The sequence below is a fragment of the Gopherus evgoodei genome, chromosome 17 (genome assembly GCF_007399415.2).
Source record: "Gopherus evgoodei ecotype Sinaloan lineage chromosome 17, rGopEvg1_v1.p, whole genome shotgun sequence".
In the NCBI taxonomy this organism is placed as follows: domain Eukaryota; kingdom Metazoa; phylum Chordata; order Testudines; family Testudinidae; genus Gopherus; species Gopherus evgoodei.
Genome location: NC_044338.1, coordinates 8112297 through 8128458, shown reverse-complemented (window position 1 = coordinate 8128458; position 16162 = coordinate 8112297). Strand labels below are relative to the sequence as shown.

General features: G+C 37.6%; 1 protein-coding gene across 7 annotated transcripts in view; it reads left to right on the top strand.

Annotated features, from left to right (window-relative positions):
- SYNRG (synergin gamma) overlaps positions 1 to 16162 on the top strand; it is a 62759-nt gene that overhangs the window by 7367 nt on the left and 39230 nt on the right. For 4 of the 7 annotated variants that reach the window (XM_030536364.1, XM_030536363.1, XM_030536362.1 and 1 more), the window contains exons 4-10: positions 2474 to 2604; positions 2958 to 3063; positions 5378 to 5489; positions 8702 to 8995; positions 9957 to 10181; positions 13409 to 13486; positions 15736 to 15932. In XM_030536364.1, the coding sequence (XP_030392224.1) occupies positions 2474 to 2604; positions 2958 to 3063; positions 5378 to 5489; positions 8702 to 8995; positions 9957 to 10181; positions 13409 to 13486; positions 15736 to 15932 (1143 nt within the window). The remainder of the gene's footprint in view (positions 1 to 2473; positions 2605 to 2957; positions 3064 to 5377; positions 5490 to 8701; positions 8996 to 9956; positions 10182 to 13408; positions 13487 to 15735; positions 15933 to 16162) is intronic. The other 3 variants (XM_030536369.1, XM_030536368.1, XM_030536365.1) reach the window with 2 other exon arrangements.

Below are 16162 nucleotides of genomic sequence, written 5' to 3'. Positions count from 1 at the left end.
AAAACGTTGGATATTGTAGTTTGCTCTTAGATGTCAGAACTTGGACTTCCACTTCTTTGTATCTATTGCTGCAGTAAACACAGCTAAGAGAAAGGCCCTTCTGCAGGAGGGAAGATGGCTCTCAGCAGTAATGGAAACAAAACTCTCAGTATAAGAGAGAGGTTGAAACCCATTCCTTGTATTAAATATTCTTGATACTGCCTTAACTATGGTTCGGTGTTTAGTATTAAATAGCTTCTATCATCTACAACTCCAACAGGACACTCTTTTTGTCTTTTCACCTTGTTTCACCCTTCCTATTTTCTTTTTTCTTTATATTCATAACTATTCACTGTCTACCAAGACAGTATATTATCCAGTGTTTGAAATGAGCTCTTTATAGGGAACATCCATTGGCCTGTGTTCATTATATTTACTATGATCACCCATGTTGTGATTTCAGCTTTGTACGTTTTTTGTCATTTATATATACTAGTTACATATAGAGTATTGTAAGCATACGTGGCGGTTCACAGATTAATCAAACAAGGCCTCAAGGCCCCAGGGAACTGTGAACATTTTGGACAGTTTTTTAATACTGTACATTTCCTCTCTTTTGATCAAATCAGTTTTCCAAATTGTTTTTCCTCCTGCAGTTTTGGTATTGAATTTCTCTCCTTTTTGCATGCTTGAAATAACTTTCCTCCTACATAATTCCTCATAATCTTCACAAGGTTTCTTCCCACGCGGTGGGGGGGGGGGGGGAATGTGCATTTTGTATTGCTAATTGTTGAGAAGTAAGAGTACAGTATAGTGCACAATATGATGTGAGGAACTTAACGCTTGGGGGTGGGGGGTTGATATATTTCTTCAAAACCTTCTCATTTGTTTATCCTCTAGTGCCCACCACTCTTGCATGTAAATCTCCACTTGTCTAATCATGTAAACATTAATCTAATAAAGTTGCATTAAATAGCAAATTGAATATAACTATATTTTGCCCCTTATTTGCTTTAATGGATAACGAATTTTACAAAACTGCAGAAGAAAAATATATTTTTCAGGGGATTTGGTTAGAAATAATAAGATAAAACATTTACTGCTTTCACTTTGTGTAATTTTTGAGTACATCAGCAATGGTAACAGTAGCTTAATTTATGGACAAAAATCTCATCATCCTGGATTACAGAACCATTGACATAACAATATTTCATTATAGTTTTTATATTTCATAGGGTAGTTTCAAGCATCAGCTACCTAATAAACTTAAGTTACATAATATAGCCCTTATGTTAAAATAAAATGTTGCTTTGTTCAAGGGAACCTGAAAACAAGTGTTAAAGCTGTGACCCAATTGAAAATGGACTGGTCAAAGATCTGTCCATACAACTAGCAATATCTTGTTAATGTTCATTAACTTAATCAGTGCATGTATAAATTGATCCTGAAAACATAATTGTTTAGGAAATGGTTATATTGGAATATATGTAAAAGAATGTCATAACATTTTAAGAAATAAATTTTATAAAATCACTAGATTTTATTTCCTAAATCAGTGAAAATAATAATTTACCCAAGTCAGGGAAATCTTGTTTATGAAATCTTATGTGTGTACTTACACATGCATTTTATACAAATGGATCCAAAAGTAATTGACACACTTTACCGACTATTCAAACAACATGTCTAGGAATTATTTTGTACACCGCTTGTGTGGAATGTGACATTTTTTTAACACAGCACGAACACTGCACAGTAGTTTAGGATAGGAAGAAAAGAAGAAAATTATACTGAAGTTAAAGAGGAGACACTTTGGGTCATGACACTTACAATCATAGAATGTCAGGGTTGGAAGGGACCTCAGGAGGTCATCTAGTCCAAACCCCCACTCTTGAGAAAAGTTTCATATATTTTTTAATTGTGTAGTGAGGATCATGATTTTTTTGTCCAAAAATCCAGCACCCTCCTACTACCGTCCAGGACAGTGTCTCTCAGCCTTTCCAGACTACTATACCCCTTTCAAATAAATCAATTTAAATATAAATATTGTACTCCCATTTCAGCATATACTGAATAACAATAACAGGTCATTGTCTGTATGAAATTTTAATTTGTTCTGACTTTGCTAGTGCTTTTTATGTTGCCTGTTGTAAAACTAGGCAAATATCTAGATGAGTTGATGTCCCCCTAGAAGACATCTATATATCCCCAGGGGTATGCAGACCCCTGGTTGAGAACCACTGGTTTAGGGGCATTGGTTCAATCCTGACCGAGAGGAGTGCTACCTGCTGAATAACCAACTTTTTTTATTTTATTTATTTATTTTTTTGCGGTGCATAGCACCTGAATTGTCTCTGGAGGTCTTGTGTGCAAGTACTGAGCAGACCTGGCCCTGCTTATTTTTATGGATTCTAACTAGTTCACAAACTGATGTAGTACAGATGCTGGATTTTTATATTGCTGTACATAACATAGACTTATTTTATTGTTATAGGGTGGCATGCCCCTTGGGGCTATGCAAGCAACTGGTATGTCTTTTATGGGACAGGCTTCTTTCTTAGGAATGCGCCCAGCAGCTCCACAATACACCCCCGACATGCAGAAACAATTTGCAGAAGAGCAACAGTAAGTGATGCTTTAATGCCGCTGGCAAAATCTTATATGAGGTTTGGGGGGAGGCATTCTCCAGCTTATTGTGTGCAATAAAAACTACCGTCCTATAGAGACATTCCTATTGAATTTAAGATTCTAAAACGTTAAGCTACTTGCAGATCATTCCATTGTCTTTGAAGGCTGTGTATGAGGTTCGTGATGGCATATGCTATTTTCTACCAACTTTATGAGACTGTAGGAAAGTGTGTGTCAAAACATCTATGTGAAAAAGGAAAGGAATGTGAAAACCAAGTTACCAATATTCAGAAAGTTGGCATGGAAGTTGTCATCAAATAATGCTTAATTTTTATATTGTTTCACTTTAGAAAAAGGTTTGAACACCAGCAAAAATTCTTAGAAGAAGAGAGAAAACGACGCCAGTTTGAAGAGCAGAAACAAAAGTTGAGGCTCCTGAGCAGTGTGAAACCAAAGGTATATCATAAACAGCATTTATTGATTTTCAGATTAAATAAAACCAACAGATTTAAAAAAAACATCTTTTGTGTATTAGGGAAGAAATAGATTCTTCCTTCATACACCTTCCCAACTGACGACCTGATCGGAAGCCTGATGAAGTCCAATGGGAGTCTAGTTATCAATGAGCTTTGTATCAGGCCTCTTGAAAACATCTGATATGTTTAACCCTTTGTACATAGCACCTCTCTTGGTGCTATGTAATGAAAACAAGACAAATGTGGTATTGCAAAATGAATCAGTTTCCTTTGTTGTCTTGATAACTTCACCCTTCTGCGTCTCCCCGCTTCTCTAAGAACAGACTGTCTTCTCTGTTGCTATAACATTTGTAACCAGACAGAAACGATGCTTTTTATAGTAGTGCCTCTTTTCCTCCCACTGTGGTCTGAGTAGGTGAATGTTGTAAGACCCAGGTCTGAGGAAAGAGAATCCCTTTTTCCTGTCAGTGGTAGCTTAACAAACAATCCATCTGCTTTTGAAAAGGACAACCACCTAGTCTGGGAACAAAATAGGTTTCGGCGATACATAAAAATATCAGTATGTTCATTAGTTGGACTCCCTGCTCTCAAGTTGTGGCACAGTTCAAGTGAATACTGTTGTATTGATCTCAAGGGCCAAATGGGATAAGTGTTTATAAACTCCTTTGGTGTCCGGCATTAAAACAGTGATACTTTGGTTCAGGGTTTTTTTCTGCAGAAGCTTTGGTTTATTTGGTTCCTTGGCAAACACTCAAAATCATTCATTCTGAAGTTGAAAGTTTATTGATAAAACACAAGAAATTAAAACAACCATTTATATTGAAGCTGGAATTCAGTGATTACGCAAAACAAACTTAATTAAAACCTACTAAAGTCGCTTTCCTTTTGGAGGCAAAATATCAGTCATTTGTTTAAGCAACAACCTTTCTTTGAAAAGGCAAGAGTTAATTTTACACTCAGTCCTGATGTGTGAAAGGTTTTCACTTTTGTTTTTAAGAGACAGACACAAGGTGGAGGAGAAAGAGGACAGAAAAGGTGGGGGAATATCACTTTTGTTGATTTTTTTTGGTACACTGGATAGGTGGTCAGTTACAAATGGATGCTCTGGCTGGCAGGTCAACTACCTCACCTGTTGCTCGGGCCCTGGTTTATATTCTGATCAGGGATGTTATCTGAGTCTTTTCTCCTTAGGGCAGGATTATGGTTATCTCAACTTGCTGTGCTGATACAGTGCAGTTGATTTCAGGATTTGGTGAAAAGACGAGAGAGTGAGAGAGAGAATAGGAGGAATGAAAGGTGTGCAGAACATAACACAAAAGGAGGGGAGGGAGAACAGGATCTTACATGCCTCTGCAGTGCTGGCAATTGCGTATCCCTGTGATGGGCTGAAGACTGGCTGTCATATTGATATGATTGTTAGGCCTCACAAGTGAAAAACAAAAGTTCTTGAACAAGAGCAAGGCCTAATGGCTTCTTTGTCAGGAAGAAAGTCTTCCGATCTGGTCTGCTCCATTTTGGGGTCATGGAAGATGAGATGAGCTGGGATGCATTGGGGAAGGTGATGAGATTTTTTTCCAAGTCTCTCTTGAAGAACTGCAAAAGAAGGGAAAAGGGGCGTGGCATGGCTCATCCCTTCATTATTTTGTGCACCAGTTAGGCTTAATATTCACCACACCAATATTGGTTAATTAATTTCTGGTTCCACATCTTCTGTTTTTACCAAGAATGATTTCAACAGTCCTAGAACAATATCAGCAGGCCCTCTTTGTTTGTATTAATACAGTTTCTCTCTCTGGGTCTCTTGCACTTGTTCAGAACGTTCATTATTGAAAACAGCTTGACCTGTTTTCCGTGGTTAATTTCCAAGCAGGCAAAAAGTTGTAGGTTATTGTGATGTGTTATGAATTTTCACATACTTTTTACATTTGAGCTTACAACTGGGTAAATTTTTAGATCTAGTAATTACAACAGTACAAGGATTCTTGTTAAACAGTAAATTTCCAGACCTTGGACATATTAAATCTTTTCATTCCCATCTGAAGACATGTAAATGCCAATGGGTGAAAAACCTTTGCTGTTGTCATTGTATAACCTGTTGAATAAATCCTGTTGTAAGTAAAGGGGTTTCTGTTTATGCTTTACTGAAGCTATCACTGGAAAATGGAGCTTAATTTATATGATTATTTTTTTAACATACATTGCTACTTTTTCAAACAAAACAATTGTGAATGTTGGAAGAAGATTCTGAGTTGTTGTACTGTGACGCTTTCAAAGAAACTTTTATCATGTTTCAGACAGGTGAGAAGAGCAGAGATGATGCTTTGGAAGCTATTAAGGGAAACTTAGATGGGTTTTCAAGAGATGCTAAAATGCACCCCACTCCAGCATCACATCCAAAAAAACCAGGTATTTTATTTTTGGTTGAAAATAAGACTGCAATATTATACTGCTTCATGTCCGTAAGGACCTTTAATTCATGGAGTTGTTTTGTATTCAGGCAGTCTGAACTGAACTGGTTATTGCATATGATTTCATTGTAGCTGCAGTATGCTTTATAAAATACATGGGTAAAAGTTGTGATCTAATATTTCGTCAAACTTGTTAAGCTTTCATTTAAAAATACCAATCTGACAACTTTAATTTGAATATTAACACTGAGCTGTAGCATCTACCAACTTCCCTCATACATTGCACTTCTAAATGTTACAATTGTTTCTAGTCAAATGACTAATTAGTGTTTGTAGAGTGCTTTGAAGATGAAAACACTATATACATGCCAAGTAGTATCAAAACACTATAAAATTATTTCACAATACTATAATAGGTTGCTCAGATTCCATTACCTGGACATGGGGAAATTGAAAACCTTTAATAATCCATTTTCAGAGGAATTATTACATTAGTAGTAATTAACATCATAAAATATTCCCTCTAAAGAGAAAAATATTAGGTTCCCCACAACTAACTCCTTGTCTTCCCTGAAATGAAGCCTCAATTAGCTAAGCTTGTCCCCATATGATTTTTCCATCACTGTCTTCTCTCTGACTGCTATTTGTTGGTGGTCTTCATGAAATAACTTTTCGCTGTCTAGCAAGTTTGACAATTCCCTGGCACTGTTCTTCTGAACTGTACTACTAAAATGTTGACTAGTCCAAGGAAACAGAGAAGAAAACTGTTCAAATGAGTGGAGATTCCCTTTCTACCTTGTCATCTTATGAATTTTTGACAAGTGTTCCAACAACAGATTTCATTTTGACTCTTGTTTAAAAACTGGGTGTTTTTCCTGTGGTCGCTTACAGTAACGATAGATCTGAACTGCAAAGTCTAAAGTTATTTGAGCGCATCATCCCTGATAAACAAACCACTGTTGAGTGGAAATACCTTGAACGGTGGTGTTTATAGTGGATTTGTTTTGTATATAGACACTAAATCTATCAGATCTGTTCTAGTGGGACCTAATTTCAAACTACAGGATGGAGATGTAATGAGTTCTAGCTGCACAGTCAGAGTCCTTTACATGGAGGTATGGTGGAATTACCCACTGCTATGTTTCTTATATCTCCAAAATTATGGGTTGCTGGTGGTTCAACATGTTTGTATTGGGTCTGTTAAATCAGCTGCCAAAATTAGAAATCATTGTAGGAAAGAGAGAGCGAATAAACCATCATTATATTATATGAAAAATCAAGATGTCATCCACGATAGCTTTCATTTGATGCTTAAATGGTGGAGTTTATATTAAAACTCCATTTAAAGGAATTAATGGTGTTACTGAACATGAAGTCCTTGAGATAAATAAGGTATGTAACAATAATCCAGACTTGGGAAAAATAACTGTTGGAAAAGCGGACAATTGAGATGAGTTAGTTCAATAACTTGATACAGAAGATAAAAATCCAGGATTTGAAAGAGTGACATGAAGTATGTTGACATTCAGCAACACAGTGCAGGATTTAAACCAACTCCATGGAACAGAATAATGTTGCTGAAAACAAGACAGTATTTTGATGCTATTTTATTCCTGTAAAGAGGCTGTTGTTCACACTTCTTGTTTATGTGTGGAATTTTTCTTGCGTTCAAACTAGTGGTCAAAAACTCTTGGTGTTATTTCTCAAGGTGTTGCATCAAAGGAACTGTCACTTTAGTGCAGGTAGTTCTGTGAAATTATGTGCTGTTGTGCCACTATGGTGAATAACTTGTCTGGAAGTTGCATTTGCTGCCTCTTGTACTTTTCATGTTTCAGTTTTCCTCTGTGAAAACTCACTTGGAAAGCAGTGTTTATTATGGTTAATGCACTTCTAGTTTGACCCCTATACAAGCTTTCTCCAAGCTGAGCAGAAACCTATAATAAAGGACTTTTTTGAAACCTTTCATGAGGCCAGTTGTGGGACAGCAAAAATTTGTTGCCTAGTTTTTAATTAAAGGCTGGCTTTTAGTTAAAGATTGTGTAGAATTGAAATAGAAACTTTGGCAATACATTAGTGTAATTTAAGTTGAATTTGCTGGTATTAGGGGCCCCTCAGTTAAGGATGTATACAGTACATGGAATAAAGCATGACCACCTACCCTTACCTAAAAAATAGATTTATTTAAAGGCTTTGTTTGTGTTGCTGGAAATACGCCTAAGTGGTACAATGAAACAGAACCCTTGGAGGATAAAGGGGTTAGTCCAAATGCATGTAAATAAAGTCAATGATGGTCATGCTGTGCTTGACATATACTGTGTTGCCTTGAGAGAGTGTTGCCTATAAAAGTGGTATTTTTTTTTCCGTTATAGCTCTTGAGTCTGGCCAAATTGCTGTAGAACTGCCATTTTGTTCAACAATAGATCTGTTTAGAATGACGTAACTTGAGTACTGTGGCCAAGACTTTCAAGTGGCTAGTGAATATGAGTTCCTGAATTTTTAGGGTCTTAACTTGAAACACCTTAAAGGGATCTGATTTTCAAAGGATGGGGACATATTACGGTGTTTCAAGTTGGGCATCCAAAATCACTATTCACGTTAGACTATCTTGTCCAGTAAGAATGACCTGGTGATTACTTCAAATCTGTTTAATGTGCTTTGCATTTAGGTAGCACCTTTCATCTAAGTAACTCCAAGTGCTTTACCAAAGTCAATATCAGCCCTATTTCATAGATCGGGACACTGAGCAAAAAGAGAGTTTAGTGATTTGCCTAAAGTATAACAAAAAATTACTGGCAGAGTTGAGAAAAGAATTCAGATATCTTGAGTCCCAGTCTGCTGCTCTAAACACAGGCGCACGGGTTACATTTGTTTTAAATTTCCTTTAATATAAGAGGGGGGGAAACCTTAATACAGACTGTGAAAGTATCAGGTTTCAACCCAACTGGCCAAGTTATAAAAATCTGGAAGAGGGGGTTTATAGCGGAAAAAGGCAGTTGAAGTTTGCCTTGCATTAGTGCAGTCGATTGATGGAATGGTAAATATTCTCATTATTTTCGTCAAATAGTTCTGCATATACTTCTGACTTTTCCCAACCTCTGTTTTTTACATTTAATAATTGCCATTTTTAGAAATTGTTTCCCCTACCTTTCCACCCAAACAAGTTTCTTTACCTCATTGCCTTCCATTGCGTGTGTTCATTCCATTTTACAGATCACCCTATGCCATCACATTCTACTGTATCTGTCTCCCAACCCTCTGCTTTTCTTGATGATGAAGAATTTAGTGACTTTATACAAGGGTCTGTTGAAACCCCACCATTGGTGCCTCAGTCCTCTTTTCAGTCTTACCACCCTACCACCCAGGCTCGGCAACTGCTTTCAGAAAAGGCTCTAGTCAAACCTCTGCCTTCAGTCCAGATTCCAGTATCTTCCATCCTGCACGATACCATTGGGCAGGTTCCTTATTTCTCTACCTCTACATCTTCGCACAAAACCCATAAAACAGGTAACTCATCCTATCTTCATTAGCTCTACAATTGGAGATAGCATTTACATGGAAGCACTGCCTACCTCGCTTTAACGCTCCCTTTTGTAATCCAGAATTACATACTGGTAAATGACAAATGTATACATTGAAATAATTTTTTTTGTTTTAATTCCTAATAAAATTCTGCTCATGGCGGCAGGGGGGAGGGGGGAATTGGCACACTTAGTAAATGATTTAAGATCATTCTTGTACCAAAACCTTTCTATAGTTTGGGATGGCAGCGTTCTGAACTAGAGGGGAAAATAATTGATATGATCCCACAATTCCTTCTCCCCTAGCCCAAGACAGGTGGCTACGTTCTTGCACCTGTAAGTGGAGAATTTGTATGTGCCCAAGGGAAGCTAAGTAGGATGCATGTGACTTTTCATTATAAACAGCTAAATCTGAAGCCTCTTGTGTGCCATCTCCTTTATTCATAAGAGACCAAAGTGCGGGGAAAAATAGAGGTGAAAGATAGGCATAAACGTAGACCTTGTTATGCCAATGTGGAGCTTGACTTCACATTCCCCTCTCTGGGCTGATCCAATCGATGTAAAGTTTCCCATAGACATCAGTGGGCATTGAATCAGGCCATTAGCCCTTATTCCTGCTACTAGTCAGGAGTGACTAGATGGCTGTACAACAATAAGTGTATTTCCTGTTCTGCTCATTACAAGCATAAGGAAAAAAAAGTACGTTGCCAACCCCCTATGCTGGGCAGGCTCAAGGTCTAGTAGAAGATGCTTGACCTGAATTGCATTGATGTCCTGAGTGAACACAGATAGTGCTCTGGAGAATCAGCCATCAGTCGTATTACTTGTTACCATTAAATATGACTTGACATATCTTTCCCTTGAGGGAGTGGGATTATGATTTGAGGGGAGAATACATATAAAGCTGATTAACCAAATTAAAGTAATTCCTCCTGCTGTTTGTCTAGGCCATTCCTTGGAGGACTCGCTCTTAATTTATGATTTAAGTGCATCTGGACAGGAGCAAACCAAACTTAAAACATCTGAAATTGAGCATAAAGCCTCAGCCGCAAGCCAAGTTCATCCCAGTGTAACCGTGAATAACGGGAATGCTGTAGGTGGACTTGTAAGTGGTACAACCGCTGCAGAGGTGTACAAGGCTTCACAACAAAACATAGCAGTTGAAGAGTGTGGTGAGCAAATGAAACATTTGACAAAGTGTAAATCTGATAGAATGCAGCTTGAATGCTAACATCTTGCACACTAATTCTACGGCAAAAGCTGCATTATTTTGCTCTGAATGCCTGTTTCAATAATATGCAATACCTCTCGCTCCTGACTGCAAGTAACACATACATGAATTTACGCTGAATCCTTTCCACCATGCATATACTATAAACATTTTAACAAGTTTCTCTAAACAGATACTCTGCTGTTTTAAAATATTCTGTCTTCTTATTTCAACAAAACCTATTTGTGTATGCTTTGTATTTTTTTATTAATTTGGGTGGCATGGGAGAGGGTGTGGACCCAAAAAAACCTACATGAGAAACTTACTACTGAAGAATGGGTCGTCACCCAACTGCTAGAGGGGGAAATGTTATAGTTAAACTACATCATTTATCTGGGCAATATTATACTATTATACTATAGCCATTAGCCTGGCATGTTTAGTTTTGTTTTTTTTAAAGCCTGTTTTGTAGAAGTCAAAACTTCACAAGCTGGGCCAGATACAAATGCAATTCTACGTCAATACTTTGACTGTACAGTATTAACTAAGCAGGTTCTTGTTGTAGATGTGATTTTAGTATTGTCGACTATGGAGCAAACTACAGAGAACTTTAACTGTTGAACCAAAACAGATTAAAGGTGTTGACTGGTATGTTTGGATACTGCTCTAAAGTTGTGCTTGGTGACAGCCTCAGATATTGAACTCTAGGGTGTTCAAATATGGGGAGACATGGACATAGCTTTGCACGGCCTCCGTTCTTGAAACACAAGTCAATTTTAAAAAATATGTAGATAATTAAATTTAAGAATTCAGATTGGCACTTTCTTAAGGGATTGTGGTGTCTTGCCAGTACTTTAGTTCAATTAATTTTTCTATATGCCACCTTGATTGCTGTTTGATGACATTGCTTTTAATAGTTGGGACCTCACCAATGGGCAAAAAAACCCCAGACCCACCAATTACTGGTTACAAGATGAAATTAAATCACTCTGTTTTCAGATAATGCTTTTTAGTAGCTCAAGTTATCCATTTACTCTGTAATTTGAAATAAAATACAATTGTAATGCACACTGTGAAATAAGAGCTGTATTTGTTTACAATACAATTAATGTAAAGTAGTGATATTGTGTCTCTTGTACAAACTTGGCACACTCTAGTTAGCTGCAAAGATTAAAATGGTATGGGAAAAGAGATATTGAGACAAAGAAGGAAGAAAAGGTATTTCTGGATGATCTGAGAATCAGTGGAAAGTTCATGAGACAGAAATGCAGTCCAGAAAATAGGAGCTGCAGAAAGGGAAGAGTATGACACCAACAGCTAAGAGCTGTGTGAAAGGAGAGGAGTTACTGCTAGAGTCAGGAATTTCATAGGTAAGAACCCATGACAGGAAGGAGCCAGAGATGCCTGCTTTCATATGGACTCTGCTTAAGAGGATGGAATGATTCACCATGACCAAGTTTAGTGAGGTGGGAGACGGAGGCTCTGTTTCAGAAAAGCAGGAGCTAGCTAAACATAGAAGGACACTTCTGTTCTGTAGCCCAAGTAGAAACCCTCATTGAAAATAGTCCAGGATATTGTTAAAGGATTTGAAGAACGAGTGCAACCATTCCAAGTACTTTGAGGGAGGTAGGGTTAGCAGTAATACGGTGATATTGGGGACAAGGGAATCATCCCAAGAAGTTCCTGGGCGGTGCAAACTTCAGAGAATTGGAAGTTACTAAAAGGTAAATCAATCTGTTGTAATGTAGGAATCAAGGGATGGGGAGATTTTTTTAGAGGCGAGATTATATCAGAAATTTCTGGTGGAAGCAAAAATGGAAGGGAAGTAAAAGGAGAAGATGAGAAAAAGGAGGGAATGCCTGAGGATGAGCTGTTATGGGTGGTGGAAAAGTTACAACTTAGGGCAATCTAAGATTGAAAAAAGAAAGCAAATTGCCTCTTACTTGGCTGGGTGAGAATTGCTGGTGTGGAAGAGGGGAGTGACTGTTCTTAGCAGCTTTGGAATTAGGGATAAGTAGAAATTAAACTTTGGCTTACTGGGAATCCCTGTAGAGTCTGAGGAGATCAAGAACAAATATGGGACATTCATCACTGCTTTTCTCAGTGCATCAGCTCGTATACACAGAGTCCCACAGCTGGTCTGTAAACCAAATAGATCTTGAGGTATGAGAGAGCTAAGGATAGGGAAGTGTTGCAGATAACTGTGTGGGAAAGGCCAGCCAAAGGAGGGAGCAAACAAAACAGGTTAGAGATGAGCAGGATTTGAGTTCTTCAGAGGGAAGGAAGGTCACTTTCTGAGCAGTCAGGTGATGGGAGGGAGTAATCTGCTGCAATCAGGTAGTGGTCAGTGTAGGGAAGATGATAAGAAAAACAAGAAATAAAAGAGCAGGTTTTATTGATCATGATGAAGGAAAGAATGAGTATGAATGGGAAAGGTGGCAGTTTAGAAAAGGGGTCAAAGGACTTGTCACAATGTTGATTTAAGTCCAAAGTGAAGATGAAATCTGCTGAAGGGTGAATCAGAACAGGGACTGAGAAGGGTCAAACTTGATGAAACCAAGTGGGGAAATTAACATAATGTCTGAGTCTGAGGAGTGAAGTATTCAAGTTACAGAGGATTGGAGAGGACAGAATGCATTAGAGTTCTGCAGTGACAACAGCAGCAATGCCACCTTCCTGAGCTGATGACTAGGTAGGATAAGAAAGTGAGGGGATGGGTCTAATGGGGCAAGCCAGCCTGACGAATATGTTAATGGCTTTTATCATGAGGGGTTCATCTGTGAAACACAGATTATATGTCCTAAACTTGTTTCAGTGTGATTAAATTAAATTATTCCCCAAATAGCCTTAATGTTCTGCCCATCAAATTTATGTAAATAGGCATGGCAGAACCACTGCTATTTATGAAATGTTTGGAATTGATGGGACTTGTGTTCCTGATCAAACAGATATGTTTGGAAAATGAGTGGCTCTTTATTTCATCATGTGCATTTAATTGTATTTTTGTTGCTGTTTCAGGTCATTTTGTTGCAGTATCGGTTTTGGGTTCTCATGTAGCCAGATGATTCCATGTCTGAAATGGGCTGGCTGAAATACCAAAAACTGTGTCGCAGACGTTTTCCTATTTTGAATCTCTATACACCTAATATGATTCTCGTCTCCTTTTCTTAATATATTGCATACTTTTAGGTGTTGGAGTATTCCCTTCCCAAGATCCAATCCAGCAAATGATGCCACCTTGGATTTACAATGAAAGCTTGGCTCCAGGTAAAATATTCTGCTAAAACATCATTTAAAGAAAAAAAGTATAAAAATCCTTATGCTTCAGTGTTGCTTAATATCTTACCCAAATCAGTATTTTTTTTCATCTACAATAAAAACTTTCCAAATCCCTAAACTTAGTCAGGTTTGATACAGAAGCTTTCTAGTACTGTAGTTTTTGTTCCAAGTTCATGTTGGCTTGAGTCAGAGGTTCTGTGGTTCTGACAGTGAGGAATACCAGTTTATGTATGAGTATTTAAGACTGATGGTATCTCCTTTGTTCTTACTCAGTACTGTTCATACTATCACAAGTCAGGTTTCACCATAGAATCAGAAAATACATTATTAGATTTTAAGACCAGAAGGGATTATGATGATGATAATCTTTGACCTCCTGCACAACACAGGCAAAAGACCTATCGAGTCATCTTGTCCTGTCCCCTGCCATTGCAGAGTTGTTATTGAGTGTGACTATGAATGGTTACACTTCCCCAAGTGCATATCAGCATGCGATGTTTAAATGCGATACACACTTAACTTTAAGATATTATTTACTGAAGTTGTCATCATACTTGCAGTCACTGATGTTTGTGTCTTAAATTTTAGTATTAAACTTCGGCTGACTAATGTCAACATATATTTCTTTGAGTGGAAGCAGGAAGAGCAACTCATGAATTTCTTGATCACTAATTTAATTTGTAAAGCAAATTTTTGTTTTTTTTTTAACCACTCCTGGGAAAACTAGGTTATTAGTGCTATTGTCTGAACTATACATGGTATTTCTTAGATCTGGTATAGCAGCAGTGGTAATGACCAAGTTCATCTGTTCCAAGTATAGCTTTGGAGAATCATAGACATGGAGGGCTGGAAGGGATCTCAAGGTCACCCAGTCCATCCCCCTGTGCTAAGCAGGATTAAGGACACTTAGACCATCACTGACAGGTGTTTGTCTAACCGGGTCTGAAAGACCTCCCAGGATGGGAATTCTGCAACATTCCTAGCTAATCTGTTTCATAGTTTCACAGATCAATAGTGTTTGTTAGGGCAGTCTTAATTCGTTGCACAAACTGGCAAGCATTCCAAAACATGTTTTTGGATGTCTTACACGTCTTTGGTAGCTTTATCTGCATTCAGAGAAGGCAGGAGCTTCTTCAAACATAGTAAATGTTAAATCTAGAGGTTATAAGGATGGCAAATTATCTTAATAGGAATTGCCATTGTTGGTATTACATTTTTATGAGCTGTCTCCTTTCAGTACTTCTTGTAATTAAGCAGACTCATTTCTTAAGGTTATTTGCCTTATATATGCCAGAAGCATAGTAAACAGTAAATGAAGTGCTGTACTAAATATTGATTAGATTGCACTGAATTTTAACTACATAATGCTGCTCTGGCTATCTTCACACAAGGATTATCCAGAGGCCTCATTACAGAAATATGTAGTGAAATTTATGAAGAGAACTAGTTGTGTTGTATGGATTGTCGGTTTTACTGATTAATTGATTTCCACTTTAATAAAGGAGATGTCTGTTTTAGAATGTAAGCTGTTCATTCTGTCTAGGTATAGAGAATCTGCTGTGGCATAGGTAATTTTCTTTAGTACTGGAGGAATAGCCAGAAGTCTTGCTGAATATAGCACCCAGAATGTGGTGTGAAGTAGCACAGTTAGCTGGCAGAGTTGAGTGTCCTAAATTTCTGAAAAATAACCACTGTAAGCAACTTGTTTTATTGCTCTGTGTATTGAAACTGAAGGGAATAGGATGTTTTGGCCAGATGGTTTTTGATGTAGTCAGTTTGTTAGAAAATAAATCAGGTAAGACATTGATACTACTAATTATCTCGATTTAGGTGCAGCTTGTTTAATACAGCATGTTATGTTCTCCTTGCAAGGGACTGGAGGATGCTTTTGACAGGCCTCAAGTTAATTGGTAGAGTTGTGCTGGAGTATGCAGTATTTTTATTCGTTTTCCATTTTTCTCGGTAACTTACAAATCTCTCTCCTATCTCTTTGGGCTTTGTTTGGGGAACTTCTTTTCTCCTTCACCTGCCTGTTTGAATTTGAATGTAGAGGTAGAATGAGAAGTTATATTTAGATGAAACTTCTAGTATTATGTGCCAACTTTAACATTGATGCCTAATCAAATTGATAACGTTCCATGTCAACAATATTACAATATAGTTAGAATAGAAAAATGATCTTAAAATCACTTGAAAATATTTATTTTCATTCGCCAACACTGTGTTTCCCTCAATAGATTTGTATAAGAAAATTTTAGAAACCACTATGACTCCTGCTGGAATAGATACTGCTAAACTGTATCCCATTCTGATGTCATCTGGACTTCCCAGGGAGACCCTTGGACAAATATGGGCCTTAACCAATCGTACCACACCTGGAAAACTTACCAAAGAAGAGCTTTATACTGTCCTGGCTATGATAGCAGTAACTCAGGTACAAGTGACTGAGACAGACTTTTGGGGGAATGGAAAAGGGTCTAACCTCCTCTTGATTAATTGTCACTGACTTTTGTAACGTCTCTGCAGTATGTTGTGTATGGACACATGTACCTGTATTATACCACGCATTAAATACACTGAATGAATCCTGGCAAAACTCCCATTCACTTCAGTGAATCCAGGATGTCACCCTTTGCATTTATAGCTATTATTTCTTCTTCAGGA